Consider the following 22,687-nt stretch of genomic DNA (forward strand, 5'->3'; position numbering starts at 1 on the left):
AGCAAACCTCAAACTTCAGAAACCCAGGAGTACAGGGGCAATGCTTCAAGGGGGCAGAGTCAAGGATGTTCGGGTATATATCTTTATGCTATAGTTCCTGGCTTTATGAAATTTGAGTTTTGCTGAATTCAGTGTTTTGGCAGGGCAGAGCTATCGCCGGTAACACTAACTCTGCATTAGTTACAGGACATGGAAATGTAGGGCTAGAAGAGACCTCGAAAGGTCATCAAGTCCAGGGCCTTGTGCTGAGGGAAGACCGAGTAAATCTAGACCGTCCTTCACAAGTGTTAGTCCGACTATATTGAAAAACCTCCTGTGGTGTGGATTCCACAGCCTCCCTTGGAAGCCTGCTCCAGAGCTTAGCTACCCTGAGAGTTACAATGTTTTTCCTAACATCTAACCTACATCTCCCTTGCTGCAGATTAAGCTCTTTGTTTCTTGTCCTACCATCAGTGCACGTGGAGAACAAATTCTCCACTATCCTTCTGATCAGATTTGAAGACTGTCATCTGGTCCCTCTTTCAGTTTTCTTTCCTCAAGAAAAACATGACCAGTTTTTTTAACCTTTACTCATAGGTCAGGTTTTCTAAACCCTTTTATCCTTTTTGTTGCTCTCCTCTGCATTCTCTCCAGTTTGTCCACATCTTTTCTAAAGTACAGTGCCACAAAGGGTACACAGTACTCCAGGTGAGGCCTCTCCAGTGCCAAGTAGAGTAGGACAGTTTTGTCCCATATCTTACCTAAAACACTCTTGTTAATACACTCCAAAATGATATTATCCTTTTATCAACTGCATCACATTCTTGACTCATAGTCAATTTGTGATCCACCATAAACCTCAGATCTTTTTCAGCAGTACGATCACCTAGCCAGTTGTTCCCCAGTTTGTAGTTGTGCATTTGATTTCTCCTTCATAAGAGGAGGAGAAATCAAACGCACAACTTTGCCCTTGTCTTTGGTGAATGTCATCTTGCTGATTTCAGATGAATTCTTTTGTTATCAAGGTCCTTTTGGATTCTAATCCTGTCCTCCAAAGAGCTTGCAACCTCTCCCAGCTTTGTGCCATTGGCATATTTAATAAGCACACTCTCCAATCCATTATCCATATTATTAATGAAAACATTGTACCCTACTGGACCTAGGACTGACCCCTGCAGGACCTCACTAGATATGTCCCCCCAGTCTGACAGCAAACCACGAAGTCTTTTGCTATTTCATTTCCTAGTTTTTTACACAGAAAGAGGAGTTAGTGGCCATTTCGAGAGCTGTAGTGCTCACCTATGTTTGCAGCTGATATGCTGCTATGGTGAGGTAATAATCCAAAGACTTAGTTTTATATAGTGCTTTTCATCAATCATTCTCAAGGAACTTTACATCACTATTCTCATTTTAAATATGGTAAACTGAGGCAGAGAAAGGCAAAGGAACTTCCCCAAGGTCACGAGCAGGCCAGTGGCACAACTAGGATTGGAACAGTCCCCATCCAGTGGTCTTTCCACTAAGCTCTGTGATCCCTCAGTCCTTATCCCTCCTCTTTTACATATTGTTACAGTGGAATAGGGATAATGGTGGTGCTTTGCAAAGTTTGCCATGTGTAGTTGCTGACAAGAACAGTGAGAGAAATCTCTTCCTAAATGTTGACAGTTTTATTATATGGTTGTTACAGTAACTTTAAGTCTGTGAGAGAAAATTAGTGTGTTTCTCTGCTTCTCCACATTCTACCCATCATTCTCTGCAATATGTACCTCCCCACCAACTTTTCCAGCTCCACCTCCTCTTCCCATCCTATTAAGCCATATGTTGGCCCTGCAGAAGCCTTTCACAGTAAGAAGTTACTCCTTGCTCTCTCCTGCTTCATACACCTCTCACAGCCAGCAGTTTACTGGAGGGCTGCATGAAACCTTGCTTATGCAGCCCAAGATGAGCACTGAGCTGGGACCATCACTCCCATTACCCAACCCCAGCTGGGCCTCCTGCCTCAGCTTCAGCCAGGTCTCCATAGTCGTGCCCCGTGCCCATCCAGTGCGCCCTTACATTGCAGCTTACATTGACCTAACTGTGTAAGTCTCTACACGAAAATTTAGCTCCCACTGATGTAACTCACTCACTACACAGACTTAGTAACTCCACCTCCATGAGAGGTGGAGAGTCAATGTCAATGTAATTAGGTTGACAAAGTGTCAGTATAGAAACTGTGTTGCTTACATTGACTGTGGCTGGCTTTCAGCCAGTCCCAAAATGTCCCACACTGATAATTCAATCGGTGCAAGCACTCCAGGTGAGGAATCGCACCGCTGAAACAAGGAGCAAAGTGTGGACATACACAAGCGACGTAATTACTGCAGCGACTCTATGTCGAGGTAAGTTAGGTTGACCAAGTTTTGTAGCGTAGACCTGCCCTAATAATAGCCAATAGCCTTTCAGTTAGGGCACTTGTCTAAGAAAAAGTAGAGCAGGGATTCAAAGCTCAGGCACCTGCAGTACGGTAACTCCTCACTTAAAGTCGTCCCAGTTAATGTTGTTTCGTTGTTACGTTGCTGATCAATCAGGGAACATGCTCGTTTAAAGTTGTGCAATGCTCCCTTCTAATGGCAGCTGCCTGCTTTGTCCACTGCTGGCAGGAAGAGCAGCCTGTTGCCAGCGAGCTGGTGGGGGCTTGGAACCAGGTGGACCAGCAGCCCCCCATCAGCTCCCCTAAGTTCCCTGTGCAGCAGCCACCCAGCAGGCTGTCCCTCCCCACACTGTCCTGTGCTGCTCCTGCCCTCTGTCTTGGAGCTGCTCCCGGGAGCCTCCTGCTTGCTGTGCCGGGGGGAGGGGAGTAAGAGGGGGGCTAATGTCAGGGTGTCCCCCTCCCCCCTGCTCCTGCACCCCGCTTACCCCATCTTCCATAGAGCAGGGGGGGTACATGACAGGGTTCAGGAGGGAGCTTGCTGGCAACAGCTGTGGTCTCAGCAAGCTGATCTAATTAACAAGGCAGTGTACTTAAGAGTAGGGTCAGCATACTTAAAGGAGAAATGCACATCTCTCTCTCACACACACACAGGTGTGTGTCTCTGTCTCTGTCTGCTATGCTGTCTCCCCTCCCTCCTTTCCTGCTGCCTTGTAGAGTGTGAGAGTTCACCCTTGAGGGCTCAGCCGAGTGCTAGTTCATCATTCAGCAGCAAGGCATTCCCTGGGAAATACCCCACCCTCTGACTCCACCACCTCAACCAAGCTTCACAATCATCATCACTGTGCACCAGTATTAAACTGGTTGTTTAAAACTTATACCGTGTGTGTGTGTGTGTGTGTGTGTGTGTGTGTATATACATATATATATATATATAGTCTTTTGTCTCGTGAAAAAAATTTCCCTGGAACCTAACCCCCCCTTTACATTAATTCTTATGGGGAAATTGGATTCACTTAACATCGTTTTGCTTAAAGTTGCATTTTTCAGGAACAGAACTACTATGTTAAGTGAGGAGTTACTGTACTTCTGAGTAAATTAATAACTGGGTTGTTAGTGATCAGAGGGACACCACAATCTCCTCACTTTTTAGAGTGATACTTGAAGGCTTGTCTCCCTGTACAGCCCTGCATCTGCACTGATGTAACACTTCAGTGACAACACTACTATGCCGACGGGAGAGCTTCTCCCAATGGTGAAGTTAATCCAACTCCCCAAGGGTTAATAGCTATGTCAATGGCAGAGGCTCTCCCGTCAACACCGCGCTGTCTACACCAGGGTTAGGTTGGTACAACTATGTCAGTTAGTGTGGATTTTTCACGCTCCCGAGAGACGTAGTTACACCAATATAAGTTTGTAGTGTGCACTTGACCTAAGTCACTTGGTAAAGCATGACAACATAGGACTGGAAGGGACCTCCTGGTCACCAAATCCAGTCCCCAGCTATCACAGGCCACACAACTTTAAATCTAGCCCTTCGTTTTTAAACTTTCTTGGATTTTAATTTTTAAAATGTTTTGAAAAGCCCAAATCACAATTATTTTTTCTGAATTTCATAACTATCAGCAAACTGAAAACTCAGTTATTTGCACAGCCCTTATTACATCTCTCTCTCAAAGCAATCTGCCTGTGCAGACCACGCTGTAGCTGAGTTTAGTTGGAGATATTGAAGATTATAGTCTTTTTAACCTTTCTGTTACAAAATTACATCACATTGCTCTGAATATGCAGCAGGGAATAGATTTCCTCCCTTAGGGTGGAAAATGAAGTTTTGTCTCTTTCACTGTCTGACTGTAAATGACAACGTACTCAGTAAACCACTTGTACCTGTTTTGCTGCTATTTGAAATTACAGCTGTGTCAGAGACGATGCCCAACCCTGGCCAGTCTACACATAGAGCTTAAACCTCTGAAGTCCAGGAATTACATAGTCAAGTGACATGGCACCCCTCAAAGTAACCTGAGCTCTGCACCTCTCAGAGCAACTCCCCAACATGTCCACACACACTAGCATCCCCACCGGGCAGATCAGGTTTCAAGACAAACGGAGATAGCAGTTGGGTTTTAGAGCCGTGAGAAAAGTCGTCTTTTAAACTGGAAGTGAGTCTCAACCTTAACGACAGCAGAGTTGCCACTCCATTATCAGACCTCAGGGTTAGCGACGTCCATGCAACTTACCTTGATGTACACCTGGGCCTTTTCCCCAGTGCAGCCTACACTGAGTCCAGTCCCCTGCTATCACAGGCAGCCCCTTCATAGAACCCTGTTCAGAAATGTATCAAGCTCCATTTTCAAACTAGTTCTGTTGTTTGCCCCACAACTCTCCCTCTTCTGATAGGCAGAAACCTTCAGTTCCAGCCTCAATTTGATTCAGGACCAGTTTATCCTTGTTTCTTCTTGTGCAAACTTTGTCTGTTAGCTTCTGTAGCTTATCTCCCTCCCTGGTGTTTCCCCCTCTGATGCATTTATAGAGAGTGATCACAGCCCCTCTCAGCCTTCCCTTTACTAGTCAAAATAAGCAAAGTTCTTATGGTCTCCTCCCTTAAGACAGGCCCTCCATGACTCTGATCATCCTGGGAGCCCTTCTCTGCACATGTTCCACTTAGAATTCATCCATCTCTGGCTGAGGTAGTTGAATACCCCCCGGATACCAGGACAGGAGAACAGCCCCTCTCTCAAAGTATCGAGTTCCTGCGTGTTGAGACTTGAAGCTGAGGACAAGCTACAATTTGCTGCTGAAGCAGGGGAGAAGCTAAGGGGATTTGAGCAGAGAGGTTTTTCAGGGGACTCCAGGAACAAGGAGGAGGGAAAATGGAACTTACCAAACTCAGCAACCATTTTCTCTAAAAGACAAAAAAGAGAAATGAATAATGTATGAGAGCTGTTAAGAAGTTGTAACATAGTGGTCTCCTGCCTAGCTCCTACTCCCAGCTACCTTTTGGTATTTTTATTGTCAAACACTGGTAGTTTTTCTTTGTTTCTTTGTTTCCCATTTTTTGGAACACACTTTTCTGCCATTGTTGATCACTAGTTTTGGGCACAAATTTTCAGCAGAAGTATTTTCCAATGGAAAAGGCATATTTGGGTCAACAAAAACATTTCATGAATTCATGTTGCTTTTGTTGAATTGTTTCAATGGAAAAAAATATTTGTTGTGGAAAATATTGAAATGTTCCTTTTGATAGTTCCAAAAAGGAAACTTTGAGCCGGGAGATACTTGATGCTGGTTGGCAAGGGCTGGGGGAGGGGTAAAGTAATGCAGGCTCCCTGAGGGCCTGCTAAGGGCAGAGACTGAAGCTGGCAAGGTTAAGGTTGCCTGCCTATGTAGTGGGGCAGGTGTCACCTTGATGGCGAAGCTGATGCTTATGCTCATTTTCCAGATAGTTAGCCTGTCAGCACGTATTCAGTTTAATCCCTTTTGCACGACATTTAGCACCAGAGACAACTGATGAGCTAAGCTAGAGCTGTGAATATTTTTCAAATACATTTTTCTTTGGATTTTCTGCAAAGGGCTGGCAAATGCCAGTACTCTCTGGTGAGATACCCCTTGAGTTTTGGAGACCTTGGTGCGAGCAACTGAGCCCTAGTGTGATCTCTATCCATAAGCAAAACAAGGTTGCCAAAATCAATGGACTTTAAGAAAAGCTGAGGCTTGAGGGGGACTGAGAGGGGCTGGTGGAGTTGGGAGGGGGAAGTGTGAGGTAAGGGAGGAGACATAGCTCTGCTTGCTGGGAGGGGAGTGCATGGGACAGAGAAGCACCTTCGTGGGAGGTGTTTCAGGGGGCTCCAGGAACAAGGAAGAAGGAAAATGGACTTACCAAAGTCAGCAAGAGTTTCCTCTAAAAAAAAAAGGAAAAGAGAGAAATCAGTAATGTCTGATAGCTGGTAAGAAGTTGTAACACAGGACTCCCTTCCCCGCCCCTGCCCTCTCTCTACCACACGTTCCATTTTGTTATTTTTGAAAGTCAAACACTTTTTTGGTTTCTTTGTTTGGTTCCTGGTTTTGGAATGCTCTCTTCTGCCGCTGTTTATCACTAGAGTGCGGCAAAATAGTTTGGCTGAAATATTTTTTACTGGAAAATGCATATTCGATCCAACGAAACATTTCATGAATTCATGTTGCTTTTGTTGAATTGTTTCAGTTGAAAAAAAAGAGCTTTGTTGTGGAAAATATTGAAATGTTCCCTTTAACAGTTCCAAAAATGAAATCTCAGTGTGGGGGCTCGATTTACCCGCCATTCACAAAATAGTAGTGACAGCGGCTCCTTGATACCAACCAGACCAGTGGTCACTGAATGCACCTGGGATGTGGAGACCCAAGTTTGAATCCACTTCTTCCCATTCTGCCGTTTAACGGCCCAGACCACCAGGGTACAGGATATTCTGCTAGAGAGTCATTTTAATCTCCCCTGTTGGAGCTGTACAACTTCATATCAATTAAAAGGCAAACACATGATTAATGCAGAGCTAAAGTTGCCCGGTGACAGCTCATGCCTTTGCAAGAGTAAGTAAATCTAGACCATCCCTGACAGGAATTTGTCCAACATGTTCTAAAAACCTCCAATGATGGGGCTCCGTAACCTCCCTTTTGCCATTTCATTTCCTGGGTTTTTTACAGGGAAAGTGGAGTTAGTGGCCATTTAGAGAGCTATAGTGCTCACCAAGATTTTCAGTTGATGTGCTGTTGTGGCTACATAATAATATAAAGACATAGCTTTATATAGTGCTTTTCATCACTCGATCTCAAAGAACTTTACATCATTATACTTATTTTATAGATGGGAAACTGAGGCAGAGAGAGGCAAAGGGACTTGCCCAAGGTCATCAGCAGGCCAGTAGCAGAGCTAGGATTGGAACAGTCCCAGTCCAGTGGCCTTTCCACTAAGCCACATGGTAGCTCTGTGATCCCTCAGATATGATCCCTCAGTCCTCCTCCCTGCTTTTGCACATTTTATTACAGTGGAATGAGGATAATGGTTGTGCTTTACAATGTTTGCCGTGTGTAGTTGCTAACAGGAACGGTGAGAGAAATCTCATCCATGGTCCATGTCCCCAGACCTCGGCAGCTTTATTACATGGTTATTACAGGAACGTTACTCATATGAGAGACGACTGTGTGTCTCTCTGCTTCTCCACCCCCTGCCCGTCATTCCCTGAATCATGTAGCCCCCGCCCACCAACTTTTCCAGCTCCTCTGCCCTTCCCAGCCTACTACGCCATACTGGCCTTGGAGAAGCCATTCACATGGAAGAAGTTGCTCTTTGCTCTCCCCTGCCCTGTGCTGCTGTGTTCACATGTCACAGCCAGCAGCTTACTGAAGGGCCGCATGCAGCCTTGCTTACTGAGCCTGAGCTGAGCACTGACCTGGGCCCCTCTTCCCATCGCTCACTCCCAGATGGGCCTCCTGCCCCCCAGCTTCAGCCAGGCTTCCATAGTTATGCCCTTGGCCCACCCAGTGCACCCAGCCCCAAACCAAGGCCCTCTGCCCCACACAGGAGTGATGTGTAGTTTAACTCTTCATTGTCTGGATTTCAGATGTTTAAATTTGTGCCACCCCCATCCCAGCTCACACGGAGAGGCAGGGAAAGGGGTTCAGACACCTGAGAGGAGCAGGGTCTCCCAGATCTCAGCACACACAGAAGGGGAGAATTCAGGGCTGACAGGCCCTCCACCCCTTAATCCCCAACATCCTTTGTTACCCCTCACATTCTCCAACCCTTTACATCTTCTCCCCTCACACCACCCCAAATCCCTACCCCTCCTTCTTACCTGAGCCCCCAAACCCTTTTCCCTGCCCTACCACCTATTCCCATTTATCCCACCTAGCTGCAGAACCAATCCCTTTTCCCAATATTCCCACTTACTCTTCTACCCCAATCACCCTCCGTTCCTAGTGACTATTTGTTTGGATTGTTTATTTTCAGCTAGTATCTATGCTTTTGGATTATTCTGCTGCACTCAGATTACATTTCCCCCAAATCAAAACCCCCTTTGATAGAGGCAGTTTGGAGCAATCGGCCTGTTTTTTGTTCTTCACATTTCTCTCTGGGTTTGGATTTAAATCCTCATTGCCTAGGACAGGGCTCAGATGCAATGACGATGACATTCCCTTAGAGCCACCCAGACACAGTGAGAAAAGGTAGTTTCCCAGGTAATTAGCCTCTCTGTCTGCACAGTCTTTGGTGTAATCCCTTTAGTTTGCGATTTAGCACAAGAGACAATTGACTAGCTAAGCTAGAGCAGCAAAATCTTTCTGAAATACATTTTTCATTTGATTTTCTGCAAAGGGCTGGCAAATGTCAATGCCCTCTGTTGAGATAACCCTTGAGCTCTGGAGACCCTGGTGTGACCAACTAAGCCCTAGACTGATCATAGAATCATAGAATATCAGGGTTGGAAGGGACCTCAGGAGGTCATCTAGTCCAACCCCCTGCTCAAAGCAGGTCCAATCCCCAGCTAAATCATCCCAGCCAGGGCTTTGTCAAGCTGACCTTAAAAACCTCAACGGAAGGAGATTCCACCACCTCCCTAGGTAACCCATGCCAATGCTTCACCACCCTCCTAGTGAAATAGTGTTTCCGAATATCCAACCTAGACCTCCCCCACTGCAACTTGAGACCATTGCTCCTTGTTCTGTCATCTGCCACCACTGAGAACAGCCGAGCTCCATCCTCTTTGAAACCCCCCTTCTGGTAGCTGAAGGCTGCTATCAAATCCCCCCTCGCTCGTCTCTTCTGCGGACTAAATAAGCCCACTGATCACTATGTATGAACAAAAAATGGTTGCCAAAATCGGTCAATTTAAAGAAAATCTGTTTTTTGGGGGAGGGAGGGGCTGTATATCAGCAACCCTTTGATAAAATGGCCACAAATTTGGACCAGTAATTGAAAGCTAGGCCCCCACAAGCCACAACAAATCTCAGGGGCAATCCAAGGAACCATGCAGATTTTAGAGCACTTAGGAAAGACCAGCTTTAAAGCAAAACATGAACCTTAACCATAGCAGGGCTGTCACACTTATAAACTCCAATACTTAGTATACCTTAGAGAATACTTACAAAAACGCCTGAAAGCAAGTGTGAATGGTTCTGTAGGCCAGGGATTAGGATGTTCACAGTGGAGGTGTGCGTATGGCTATTTACTTTATTTATGTATTTAATTTATTTATTATAAATAATAATAATAATTTAATTATTTATACAACTAGGACATCATCAATAGGAGAGAGACTGAGAGGCACTCAGAATAGCCAGCAATGCTGCAGTTAGGTCACTCGCCGAGGAAAGGGAAAATGCAACTTACTAAGTTCAGCAACAATTTTCTCTAAAAGACAAAAAAGAGAAATTAATAAAGTATGAGAGCTGTTAAGAAGTTGTAGTATAGTGGTCTCATCTCTACCTCCCAATCCCCACTCAATTTTGACATTTCTTTCTTTGTTTCCTGTTTTTGGCATGCAAAAGTGGGACACCCCACAGATGCCAGGACAGGAGAACGGCCCTTTTCGCAAAGTATCCAATTCCAGAGGGTTGAGCCTTGAAGCTGAGGACAAGCTACAATCTGCTGCTGACGCAGAGGAGGAGCCAGGGAGGGGTTTGAGTAGGGGAGGGATGGTGGACAATTGAGGCAGCTGATTTGGTTGGCCCAATGTTGGATCAGGCTCTTCATTGCTCTGGTGGGAGAGGAGAGCTTGAGAAGGAACAAAACCACTCGGTGCCAGGAGCGAATCAACCAGAGTCTCCCCGACCACAGGGGAACCAACCCCATGTAACCTGCTTGCCCAGCCACATGGCGATGGGGGAAATGACAGTGGGAAAACTTGGGGGTGATGCAAGCCCCTGCAGCCAGAAGGATCCCTCTAGCAGAGGCTGGAGAAGCAGCAACAGCCTGTTGCCTGGACAGCCTCTGGCCTTTTCAGTTTGCTGATTTCCTCTTCGTTCTGTTCTGCTCCTTGCCTCCCTCTGCCCTCCATGGGCCTAGGCAGGACCTGAATTGCTAATGTGTTGAATAAGCACAGTCTAAAAACAGTATTTCAGGCCTTCCTCATTTATCTGAGAAGCAAAGCAGAGCGCAAGCTGTGTTTGTTTCCCCTTTGCTTGTCACTGGAAAACACCCCAGTGGGACCAAAACTTACCTTCGTTTTGCTTTGTTTTGGATCGCAGAGTCGCTAGAAGGAGAAAAAGGCAAATTGTGAGCTTTCATTCTGCCATGTTTATGGAGATATTCCGACCGTTGAACACAATGTGCTGTACTTGTGAAAGAGGGGGACAGTTTACAGTCAGTGGCTTAAAACATACTTGTCTCAAATATTGTATTACTGACATTTTTGTCCTTTTTTGTGCCTTTTTTGTATTTTTGAAAAGTCAAACACTGGTAGTTTTGTGCCATTCTGCAAATACAAAGCCTACCCTTCTGTATGATTATGTCTCTGTTTAACAAACCAGTCTAGCTATGCAGTCCAGAAACAGAATGATTTAGAATGGGGAAGGAGCAACTGGTAGCCCCTTTGATCTTTGTTACATGTGAAAGCTACTAGCACTTTTTCTATGAACAGGATTTCGCTGCAAAAACGGTTTGTTTTTACACTGACATGGTAGCTAATGGAGATGCTGTCTCTCTATGAAATCCTAGTGGAGACAAAACACTGCGCATTTTATCTCAGTGTAGCTAGCTGAGATTAACCCCATAGTCCTCGGGTTTACTGTGACTAGCTGCACTGAGGTACAAAGTACAGAACTTTTCTACAACAGGAAAATATATAAAGCTTAGCTTCCTTGCTGTCCACCTGTTTCCTAGAACAGCCTCCATCCCCTCCCTGACTGACAGAGTGGAATGCCCCATGGAGTCCAGGCGGGAGAGCAGCCCCTCTCACAAAGTACCATGCTCCTGCATTAGTGAGGCAAAGGCAGCCCATGCATCATGTTATGCAGTGCTGCAAAGACAGTCCTTGGAAAAGCTCATTTAAGGGAAGCGACAGAGCTATTCATTTATGAGCCCAGTAAACTGACCATTACAAGGTTATCTGAACTGTATGCACATGGTGATGAACAGAATTCATAAAACGATGGCACCTGGCGAGCACAAGTGGAATGGCAGGGAATGTCCACTGCTTGTGACATTTGCTGCCGGCGAGCACCTTATGATATTTCAAGCAGGACACAGAAGTTTAGTCGTGGAAAACAGAACTACTTTCTAAGTGCCCCCCCACCTCCCGTCTATAATTATAGTTCATTTCAGAATCACTCAGAACAGATGTGATTCCCCTCTTCACATGGGACCAGCGCAAGGCCCAGGCTTCCCACACATCTCATCTAGGGACATCTCAAAATGGGACATAAGCAGGATTTAAGTTGGGTCTAGGCCGCATGCCGGCCTTCTGAGTGGACATACATTTCACCCAGCGCTCATTCCAGCTAGTTTCTAGTTCATCACAGAAAGTATGGAAATGGGCCTGTCACTTATATAGCTCAGTATTTACAACCAATGCTAAAACCAGCATAACTAAGTATTAATAATGTCACACACAATCTCTCTCAGTGTCAGAGATTGAGCAGATGTGCCAGACATTTTTTTCAAAAGAGCGTTAAAATCAATTTTAGATTTTAAGAAATCAAACTTTTAAAACCATGGAAATTAAAAGTTAAGATTCAGCTTTAACTTAAACCACCCAGAAATGAAACTCTCACAACCACTACTGCAAACCACAGTCACCCAGACACCTGTAACTCCCTCATAACGACACTGCCTACCTCCTATCGTCTGTTCTAATACCAAACCGCAGCAGGCGCCGGAGAGGTACGGTTTGCAGGTGGAGTATTGAAGATGATGCCCCCATCTGTTTCGGTTTAAACACACGTCTCTAGTACTAAGCAGAATACTTTGACAGGAGACTGAACTCTTCTGGTGCTGGTGCCATAATCTGTTTTCGCTACCTGTATGGCCCTCACTACCACAGTGTCTGGGTACCTGCCCAGCCGTTCAGTCTTTAGTGTATTTATCCTCACAACCCCTCTGGGAGGTAGGGCAGTGCTATTATGCCCATTGTACAGATGGGGAACTGATTCACAGAGGGACAGGTTTTCTAAAGGGATTGAGGCACCCAAAGATTCAGAGAGGTGCCTAGAAACATTTTGCACTCGAAGTGCCAGAGCGGGTAACCAGCCTTGACACCATATGAACTGTTCTCCCCAAATCTTTATGGCGTTACCAAAGAGTGTGTTTGAACTCCAAGGCCAGAGAGTTGGTTTTTAACCTGTGAGTGACCCGTATTCCGGAATTTCCTGTGACCGAGTACTGGGCTGTACCTCATTATCATGGGTTGTCATAAATATAAAAGGAAGGGTAAACCCCTTTAAAATGCCTCCTGGCCAGAGGAAAAATCCTCTCACCTGTAAAGGGTTAAGAAGCTAAAGGTAACCTCGCTGGCACCTGACCAAAATGACCAATGAGGAGACAAGACACGTTCAAAAGCTGGGAGGAGGGAGAGAAACAAAGGGTCTGTGTCTGTCTGTATGCTGCTTTTACCGGGGACAGAACAGGAATGGAGTCTTAGAACTTTTAGTAAGTAACCTAGCTAGGTATGTGTTAGATTGTGATTTCTTTAAATGGCCGAGAAAAGAACTGTGCTGAATAGAATGACTACTCCTGTCTGTGTGTCTTTTTTGTAACTTAAGGTTTTGCCTAGAGGGATTCTCTATGTTTTGAATCTAATTACCCTGTAAGGTATCTACCATCCTGATATTACAGAGGTGATTCCTTTACTTCTATTAAAAGTCTTCTTGTAAGAAAATTGAATGCTTTTTCATTGTTCTAAGATCCAAGGGTTTGGGTCTGTGGTCACCTATGCAAATTGGTGAGGATTTTTACCAAACCTTTCCCAGGAAGTTGGGTGCAAGGGTTGGGAGGATTTTGGGGGGAAAGACGTGTCCAAACTACGTTTTCCCAGTAAACCCAGTTAAAGTTTGGTGGTGGCAGTGGAAATTCCAAGGGCAAAGGGTAAAATTAATTTGTACCTTGGGGAAGTTTTAACCTAAGCTGGTAAAAGTAAGCTTAGGAGGTTTTCATGCAGGTCCCCACATCTGTACCCTAGAGTTCAGAGTGGGGGAGGAACCTTGACATGGGTGCTTCCAAGTCTGTGGGAAATAGATGCCTAAGGAAAGACCCCTCAAACTCCAGATACCCATCACCCAGTCTTGTTTACACTGTAAAGGGCACCTCAGATTTAGCTCTGTTCTTCGATTGGTGAGGAATATATGTTATGGCAGGTGTTTTCTGTCAGGAACTGGGTGGTTGATAACTGGGATAATTGTTAGTGCAGATGGGTTCTGAAAGAGATGAAACAGTGATAAAGGTTGGATTGGAATCCCCTTTAGCTTATCCATCATGTACCCTAAAGATGCCATAAAGGAAATTCCATCAGTAATTAGGTAAAATGATACCATAAATGATGGTAAATGAATCATTCATAAATGATCTGGAGGATGGTGTGGATTGCACTCTCAGCAAATTTGCGGATGATACTAAACTGGGAGGAGTGGTAGATACGCTGGAGGGGAGCGATAGGATACAGAAGGACCTAGACAAATTGGAGGATTGGGCCAAAAGAAATCTGATGAGGTTCAATAAGGATAAGTGCAGGGTCCTGCACTTAGGATGGAAGAATCCAATGCACCGCTACAGACTAGTGACCGAATGGCTAGGCAGCAGTTCTGCGGAAAAGGACCTAGGGGTGACAGTGGACGAGAAGCTGGATATGAGTCAGCAGTGTGCCCTTGTTGCCAAGAAGGCCAATGGCATTTTGGGATGTATAAGTAGGGGCATAGCGAGCAGATCGAGGGACGTGATCGTTCCCCTCTATTCGACACTGGTGAGGCCTCATCTGGAGTACTGTGTCCAGTTTTGGGCCCCACACTACAAGAAGGATGTGGATAAATTGGAGAGAGTCCAGCGAAGGGCAACAAAAATGATTAGGGGTCTAGAGCACATGACTTATGAGGAGAGGCTGAGGGAGCTGGGATTGTTTAGTCTGCAGAAGAGAAGAATGAGGGGGGATTTGATAGCTGCTTTCAACTACCTGAAAGGGGGTTCCAAGGAGGATGGCTCTAGACTGTTCTCAATGGTAGCAGATGACAGAACGAGGAGTAATGGTCTCAAGTTGCAATGGGGGAGGTTTAGATTGGATATTAGGAAAAACTTTTTCACTAAGAGGGTGGTGAAACACTGGAATGCGTTACCTAGGGAGGTGGTAGAATCTCCTTCCTTAGAGGTTTTTAAGGTCAGGCTTGACAAAGCCCTGGCTGGGATGATTTAACTGGGACTTGGTCCTGCTTCGAGCAGGGGGTTGGACTAGATGACCTTCTGGGGTCCCTTCCAACCCTGATATTCTATGATTCTATGAAAACAAAAATGTCCAAACAGGACACAGTGACATTAATGGTGGGAAGGGGTTTCTTCGTGTCTCACACCCTATAACAAGACACAAGTTTTGGAAAATACGTAGAGAGTGCAAAACTGCTGGCATCCAGTAACAGATGAGAGAGACACAGAGACCAACACTTTACCGCACACCGAGGATGGTGATGTACCTGTTCTTCCTGTATTGTGTATAGTGCTGTACTCATCTCTGACTGATGATCTTAGATGAAGTAATTCCAGTGGAGCCTGATATTTGACAATCTCAAATCATTAAATTCAAACACACAACACAGACCAAAACCAACACAATTGATTTTGTTTAGAATCTTGTGCTTTTCAAGACAATCTTGCTATGTCTGACTCCTGATTCCTGAATGCTTGGGGTAGGCCCTGCAGCGTATGAGATTGGCATTCACTTACCTCTGAGTTCCTGCAGTTGAGTAGAAATGGCTCCCTGTTCGTGAACAGGCACATTGTCACTCCTACAAAGAAGACATCCTCAGTCAGTTCTGCAGTGACTCGAACAGGAATGTAAGGGGAAATGACAAAGGCAGATGCATGTACAGTACCTGCTTGGTGTGCTTGCCTCCCCCTGAAAGGAGAAATGGGGAAATGATCAATAATCGTCTATAATTTAATAATTATAAATTATAATTTATATAATTTATATATATATAAATATATATATATATATTTTATATATATATATATATATATATAAAAACATCCAATGATCATTTCCTCTGGATGTGCATGTCCAACCCTACCCACTACTGTAATGAACTTTGTTCACAATATGCCTTGTGAGGTATAGGGTGACCAGAGAGCAAGTTTGAAAGATTGGGACAGAGTGTGGGGGGTAATAGGCGCTTTATATAAGAAAAAGCCCCAACTATCAGGACTGTCCCAATAAAATCAGAACATCTGATCACCCTAGTGAGGTATCACTTGAAAACAAATAACACACTGATCATTAATTGTGTTCTGTAATGTATGTACAAAATGTGTATTAAGAGTTATGAACACAAGCTGCAATTATGACTACAATGTGCTTACCAGGCTGGTCGGGGGAGGGAGTAAACCAGTTTCTCAAAGACAAAGGAGAAGCTAACACCTCTAGCCAGGTGTTATCAAACTTGATGGCCAGTCACCTGTCAAATGCCCATTCTTTGGCAATGTAACGGGGCAGGAACAGGTCAATCTGCATTTTAGCAAACAACAGCATGGAACCTCTTCCACCATGAGACTCCGTGTCTCCTTTGTCACAGCTGGAATAAACTTTATCTAGAGGTAACCCTCAGGAAACTGCATTCAAAGGGTGACTGGACTATAAAATGAGGTGTAAAAACACCCCAGATCATCTCTCTCTCTCTCTCTTTCACCAAAGGAGAAAAAGGAACCATCCCTTTTACTTTGAGGGGGACCCTGACCTGAGAATTTGGTCAGCCCTGTTGCTAGGAATGGATTTTACCTTTAATCAAGTGTAGCTTCTTAAGTTTTAGCTACTGGACAGTGCTTTATCTTTATTTCTCTTGTAACCATTAATGACTTAAACACCTGATACTTAGACTCACTTAAAATCCTATCTTCTTTTGTTAATAAACTTCTTTATTTTTAATCTAAACTAATCCAGTGCTGTATTTAAACTGAACTGTTCGGTAACTCCAATTAAAGTAGCAGACTGTTGAATATTGACCCTTTCCAGGGCCACCAGACCTTTACTATCTGAACTGCCCAGGAGAGGGCTAGACAATGCAGAACACAAGGTTTTGGGAAATTTGGGGACTGGGAGTGTGTTGGGGTGACCCGGAAAGTAGGAACTGAGGATAGTGGAAGCCAACGTGTGACTGGAGTGTTGGTGACAGGCTGCAGCTACAGACACTCAGGGTGTGACGTGCAGGCTGTCTGGTTGGTTGTGAGGGATCCGGGTTGAGGTCTACAACAGCAAAGCACGGTGAAGAGCCCAAGGTTGCAAGACAGGTGGTGACCAGTGTTCCCTCTAATTTTCCCCACCCCGAGTGGAATGAATGTTGTTCAGTGCACCAGTATGGAGGTGCGGTGAGGCACATCACCTTCATATTGCTGCACCTAACAAAATTCATGTGGTGGGGGTGGGGCCAAGGGGTTCTGAGGGTGGGAGGGGCTCCGGCCCGGGGCAGAGGTTTGGGGTGCAGGCATGTGAGGGCTCTGGCTGGGGGTACAGGCTATGGGATGGGGCCAGGTTGAAGGGTTTGGGGTGAAGGAGGGTGGTTGGGGCTACTGTGAGGAGAGAGGACTCCCCCCATCTCTCTCTCCTCGCAGCAGCACCTGGGCTGGGTGGGAAAGGCACCTCTCCCCACCGTGGCAGCTCCGGGGTGCCTGGCCCCAGCAGGCTCCAGTCGGGGCTGGGTTGGAGCTGGGGGAGGGCTACCTGGGCCGTGGCAGCGGGACTCCAGGGCCAGGCCGCCAGGGCCATTCCGGCAGCAGCCGGGGGACTCCAGGTCCGGGGCCGCGGGTGGGTTCAGGCTGGGGGAGAGGCGCCGGGTTCAGGTCCTCCCTCCCCCGGCTGCGGCAGGTCCCCACCTTGGGCAGGTTCCGTGAATGCCTGCGTGGCACTAAATAGGCAGCTCCGCGGCCGCACAACTTACAGGGAACTTAGCTGACAGCCCCTCACTGGTCTTGATTGCCACCCAGAAGGTCACAGTGAGCCACACACTTTCAGGCACAAAACCCTTCTTCCCATTGGGGAAATCCCACTGCAGGAAGGTAAATTTCCAGCCATCCCTGCGTCCCTAGGTATTTATGAGTTTCATTCATCTGAGCAAATAATTTACCTAACATTCTCACTTCTGTGGCTTCAGTTTCCTGTGCACACTACCATGTACCTTTGTCAACCACAAAGGGTTCTGCTTCTCCATGGGCCAGCATTAGCCAGAATAAGTTAGTCACAGATTCACAGCTGATAAGGCCAGGAGGGTCCATTCTGATCATCTCCTCTGACCTCCTGTTTTTGAGCACAGGGCAAAGACCCTCCCCCAGAGATGCCTGCATCGATCTGTGGCTGAGATAGAGCAGATCTCTGAGAGACGCCCAGCAATGGTTGAAAGACTCCAACTGGTGGGAACCCACCACAACCCTCGGTAGGTTGTTCCAACGGTAAATCCCCCTCTTAGTCAAATATGTGCAACTTATATCTATCCTAAATCTGTCTAGCTTTAATTTACAGCAATTAGCTCTGGTTCTGCCTTTGTCTGCTAGACCCAGACCTGCCTTCGCTCTGCAGGACGAATGAGATTAAAAGGCAGGGAAAAAACTCTTGTAGTAACTAGAACAAGTGGCTCTGACTCTGAGCTCAGTGAAGATTTTAGTTTGACAAACAGGGGAGGTCCAGAGAACTCAGACACTCCAACCTGGCATACGGCAAAAGGGGGCAGAGACTGTATTGAAGCAAAAGGGGCCATTGACCGCCATATGCCAGAAGGCGAGGCTGGAAGGAGAGAAAGCAGAGAGGTCTTCGCTGTGCCTGAGAGTCACTGCAGGCAAAGGTGTCGCATGGGCGGGGAGTGGGGGCCGCTCCCCTTTTCTGGCACCGCCCCATGCCCTCCCCGTTTGCACCAGTCGCCACTGACCGCAGGGGTGAGATAGGGCACAGGAGTCTGGGGAAGTTTGCCTCAGGACACTTTGTTGTTTTGTGAAGAGCTGTAGCTCTCTAGTGCTTTGTACAGGTGCCCGTGGTTAAGGAATCCCTTTTCTAAGCCAGAGTTCCCAGCTCGCCTGAGACATTGTCCCCGAAGGGGTCAGCTGAGAACTCGGCATGCCCACAGCAAGCTGGGAATCTGCCGGAGCGTGTGTGTACGACTCGGAGCTTGGGAGGACGAAGGAGCTGGTTCTGGGGGTTAAGGCAGCTGGGGTGCAGAGGACACACCCTAAAGCAGGGTGGCAGACATGGGGCCTGCAGCTGGGAGTGTGTCTGGGGGGCCCAGAAACTCATGGGATCCTGTGCAGGGGCGGCGAGTTATATGGGCTTGTGGTGACCGTGCTCCAGGAATATCAGAGCATGGGGGCCCGGCTCCACCACTGTTTGGGGCTGGGTCTCTCCCCTGGCTCTGCCTGCCGCCCCTGCACACCTCCCCCAGAGCATCTCCCGGCCCAGGCAATTTAAAAGGACCACTGGTAGCGCAGCGGGGCCAAAATGGCTTCCTCCTCCTCGCCCTCAGTCCACGGGGCACACCACTCCCGGAAGTGGCTGGCATGTGCCTGCCGCCTCTGGGGGGGGGAGGTGTGGACTCCGCTCACTGCCCCCACCCTGCTCAGCATGCCAACTCTGCCATTGGAACTGCAGCCAATGGGAGCTGCAGGGGCGGTGCCTGTGGGCACACTGAGACCCCCAGCCCTCCCGCCTAGGAGCTGCTACCAGAGAGGTGTGCAGGACACTTTGGGGAACTGCACCCCACCCCCTGCCCCAGCCCAGAGCCCGCACCCAAACTCCCTCCCAGAGTCCCCCCCGCACCTCCCTGCACCCCAACCCCTGCCCCAGCCCAGAGCCCGCACCCAAACTCCCTCCCAGAGTCCCCCCTGAACCCCTTCCTGAACCCCAACCCCTGCCCCAGCCCAGAGCCCGCACCCAAACTCCCTCCCAGAGTCCCCCCCGCACCCCCCTGCACCCCAACCCCTGCCCCAGCCCAGAGCCCGCACCCAAACTCCCTCCCAGAGTCCCCCCGCACCCCTTCCTGAACCCCAACCCCGTGCCCCAGCCCAGAGCCTGCACCCAAACTCCCTCCCAGAGTCCCCCCGCACCACCCCTGCACCCCAACCCCGTGCCCTAGCCCAGAGCCTACACCCCGCACCCAAACTCCCTCCCAGAGCCTGCACCCCTCCCGCACCCAACTCCAGAGCCTTAGGTGGGTGTGGGGGAGGGGGACTGACCCGTTCCGGGCACCACCAAAAATTATACAAACCTGCTGACCCTGATCCTGGGGTTAGGTCTGCTCCCAACAGACTGATACCTGTCCAGAGAGGAGAGGACATAAGGCCCTGAGGGGGGTTATTAGCCAACAAAAACACCCCTACCTTGGGCTTGCGGGAAGCCTTTGCCCAGGGAATCACAGCGTGAGAGCGGTGAGCCGGGGATCCTCCGCAATCCTCACAAAGGGCTTTGGAATCTTCCTTACAGAACCATGTGAGCTCTTTGCCATGTTCCTCACAGCGATTCCCCTCCCGTCCGCTTTGTCCTGGCTTTAACCCCCGTTGTCTGATGGACTCGACTATGCGGCCGAGCTGCGTGTTAGACCTGAAGGCTCTTTTCCAGAACGTTTCCCCACACTGAGGACAGGAGAGTCTCTCCACTCCCTCACAGCGCTGGCTGATGCAGTCCCGGCAGAAGTTGTGCCCGCACTCCATAGTCACCGGGTCTGTCAGACAATCCCGACAGATGTAACAAATGGCCTCATCCAGCTCTTTCCCAGCTAAAGATGTTGGGTCCGGGGGTGCCTGACGCGCAGCCTCACATTTCCTAGTCTCTGGTGGAGCAGGTGTCTCCATGGCTGCTGGGCTCAGGCTCTCTGTCTCCTTCCCCGGCTCTGCAGGCTCTGGCGGGCGGTGCCTGCGGCTGGTCTCTGCCCTGCTCGGTGCCAGGGCAGGCGAAGAGAAGGGAGAGGCCGGGGGGAGAGGAGCAGGGCAAACAGGCGAAAGGGGAGGAGGAACGGATGGGGAGGGAGCAGGAATGGCAGTTGCAAAGGGCGGAAAAGCAGCTCTGCCCGACACACCCTTGCCCGTGACCGGGGGCAGGGAAGGAGTTTAGCTCCACATTCGGTGCTGGTGAGGTGGACACAGGAACACGGTGCCCACTGGTGATGGCCACATTTTGAAAAGGACGTTCAAAAAAAGTGCAGAGGGTGCAGAAAAGAGCCACAAATTAGACTCAAGGGCTGGAGAAAATGCCCTGCAGGGCCAGACTGAAAGGGTTCGGCCGGGTTAGTTTATCAGAAGGAGGAGGGAGAGGTGACTTGATCATGGTGTTTTTGTACCTCCGTGGGGAGAACACACTGGGCATTAAAGGGCTCTGTAATCTAGTGGAGAAAGGCAGGACAGGAGTCAATTGCTGGAAGTTGAAGTCAGACAAATTCAAATTAGAAATAAGGCACAATTTGTAACAGTGCCGGTGATCAACAAACTCCCCAGGGGAGTGGTGAATTCTCCATCCCTTAATATCTCCCTGTCCAGACTGGTGCCTTTCTGGAAGGATGCTTTAGTCCAGGGGTCAGCAACCGATGGCACAGGGGCCAAAGATGGCACATGAGCCAATTTTTAACGGCACCCTGCTGCCCCCGGCACACAGCCCCACTCAGCCCGCTGCCGAACCCAGGCCAGGACCCCGGCAGACAGCAGCGTGCCGCTAAAAATCCTGCCCGCCCCGGCCTGCTCTTCTCCGCCCCAGACGCTCTCCTTGCAGGGCAGGCGAGCTCCCCGCTCCCCCACCTCTTCCCCCAGCGTGCCGGGTTCCTGCCCCTGCCCCTCTCCCTCCCTGCCGCCCATCAGCTCACAGCCCTTGCCAGGGATGGGGAGAGGGAAAACTGCTCTGGGGACCATGGGGAAGGGGGTGGAATCGGCATATCTCCTCCAGCCCCCTTCCGTGAGCCACTCAAGGCAGGGGGCTGGGAGCAACACCACCACCCCAGCCCATACCCCCCAACCTCTTCCCTGACCCTGCACCCCCCTCACACACCCCCAGCCCTCTGCCCTGACCCTGCACCCCCCTCTCATATCCCCAGCCCTCTTCCCTGACCCCTGCACCCCCCTCTCACATCCCCAGCCCTCTGCCCTGACCCTGCACCCCCCTCTCACATCCCGAGCCCTCTGCCCTGACCCCTGCACCCCCCTCTCACATCCCCAGCCCTCTGCCCTGACCCTGCACCCCCCTCTCACATTCCCAGCCCTCTGCCCTGATCCTGCACTCCCCTCACACACCCCCAGCCCTCTGCCCTGACCCTGCACCCCCTCTCACATCCCCAGCCCTCTGCCCTGACCCCTGCACCCCCCTCACAGACCCCCAGGCCTCTGCCCTGACCCTGCACCCCCCTCACACACCCCCAGCCCTCTTCCCTGACCCCTGCACCCCCCTCACACACCCCAGCCCTCTGCCCTGACCCTTGCACCCTCCTCACACACCCCCAGCCCTCTGCCCTGACCCTGCACCCCCCTCACATCCCCCAGCCCTCTGCCCTGACCCTGCACCCCCCACACACCCCCAGCCCTCTGCCCTGACCCTGCACCGCCCTCACACACCCCCAGGCCTCTGCCCTGACCCTGCACCCCCCTCACACACCCCCAGCCCTCTGCCCTGACCCCTGCACCCCCCTCTCACACCCCCAGCCCTCTGCCCTGACCCTGCACCCCCCTCACATCCCCCAGCCCTCTGCCCTGACCCTGCACCCCCCCACACACCCCCAGCCCTCTGCCCTGACCCCTGCACCCGCTCACACACCGCCAGCCCTCTGCCCTGACCCCTGCACCCCCCCACACACCCCCAGCCCTCTGCCCTGACCCTTGCACCCCCTCACACACCCCCAGCCCTCTGCCCTGACCCTGCACCCGCTCACACACCGCCAGCCCTCTGCCCTGACCCCTGCACCCCCCCCACACACCCCCAGCCCTCTGCCCTGACCCTGCACCCCCCTCACACACCCCCAGCCCTCTGCCCTGACCCTTGCACCCCCTCACACACCCCCAGCCCTCTGCCCTGACCCTGCACCGCCCTCACACACCCCCAGCCCTCTGCCCTGACCCTGCACCCCCCTCACACCCCCAGCCCTCTGCCCTGACCCTGCACCCCCCCACACACCCCCAGCCCT

The 22,687-nt window shown here is 49.3% G+C and overlaps 2 protein-coding genes across 2 annotated transcripts in view; one reads left to right on the plus strand and one right to left on the minus strand.

The window, feature by feature from the left end:
- The window catches only part of LOC119566028 (zinc finger protein RFP-like), a 51,326-nt gene extending 30,680 nt beyond the window's left edge, over positions 1–20,646 (minus strand). Inside the window, exons 1-7 of the mRNA XM_037896504.2 lie at positions 19,908–20,646; positions 15,428–15,450; positions 15,279–15,340; positions 10,579–10,611; positions 9,750–9,770; positions 6,267–6,287; positions 5,271–5,291 (exon numbers count right to left, since the gene is read on the minus strand). Of these exons, the coding sequence (XP_037752432.1) occupies positions 5,271–5,291; positions 6,267–6,287; positions 9,750–9,770; positions 10,579–10,611; positions 15,279–15,340; positions 15,428–15,450; positions 19,908–20,378 (652 nt within the window). The 5' untranslated portion in view covers positions 20,379–20,646. The remainder of the gene's footprint in view (positions 1–5,270; positions 5,292–6,266; positions 6,288–9,749; positions 9,771–10,578; positions 10,612–15,278; positions 15,341–15,427; positions 15,451–19,907) is intronic.
- LOC102930774 (class I histocompatibility antigen, F10 alpha chain) overlaps positions 1–22,687 on the plus strand; it is a 1,343,638-nt gene that overhangs the window by 43,044 nt on the left and 1,277,907 nt on the right. The gene's annotated exons all lie outside the window — the stretch shown is intronic.

Source organism: Chelonia mydas, chromosome 4, assembly GCF_015237465.2.
Source record: "Chelonia mydas isolate rCheMyd1 chromosome 4, rCheMyd1.pri.v2, whole genome shotgun sequence".
Taxonomy (NCBI): domain Eukaryota; kingdom Metazoa; phylum Chordata; order Testudines; family Cheloniidae; genus Chelonia; species Chelonia mydas.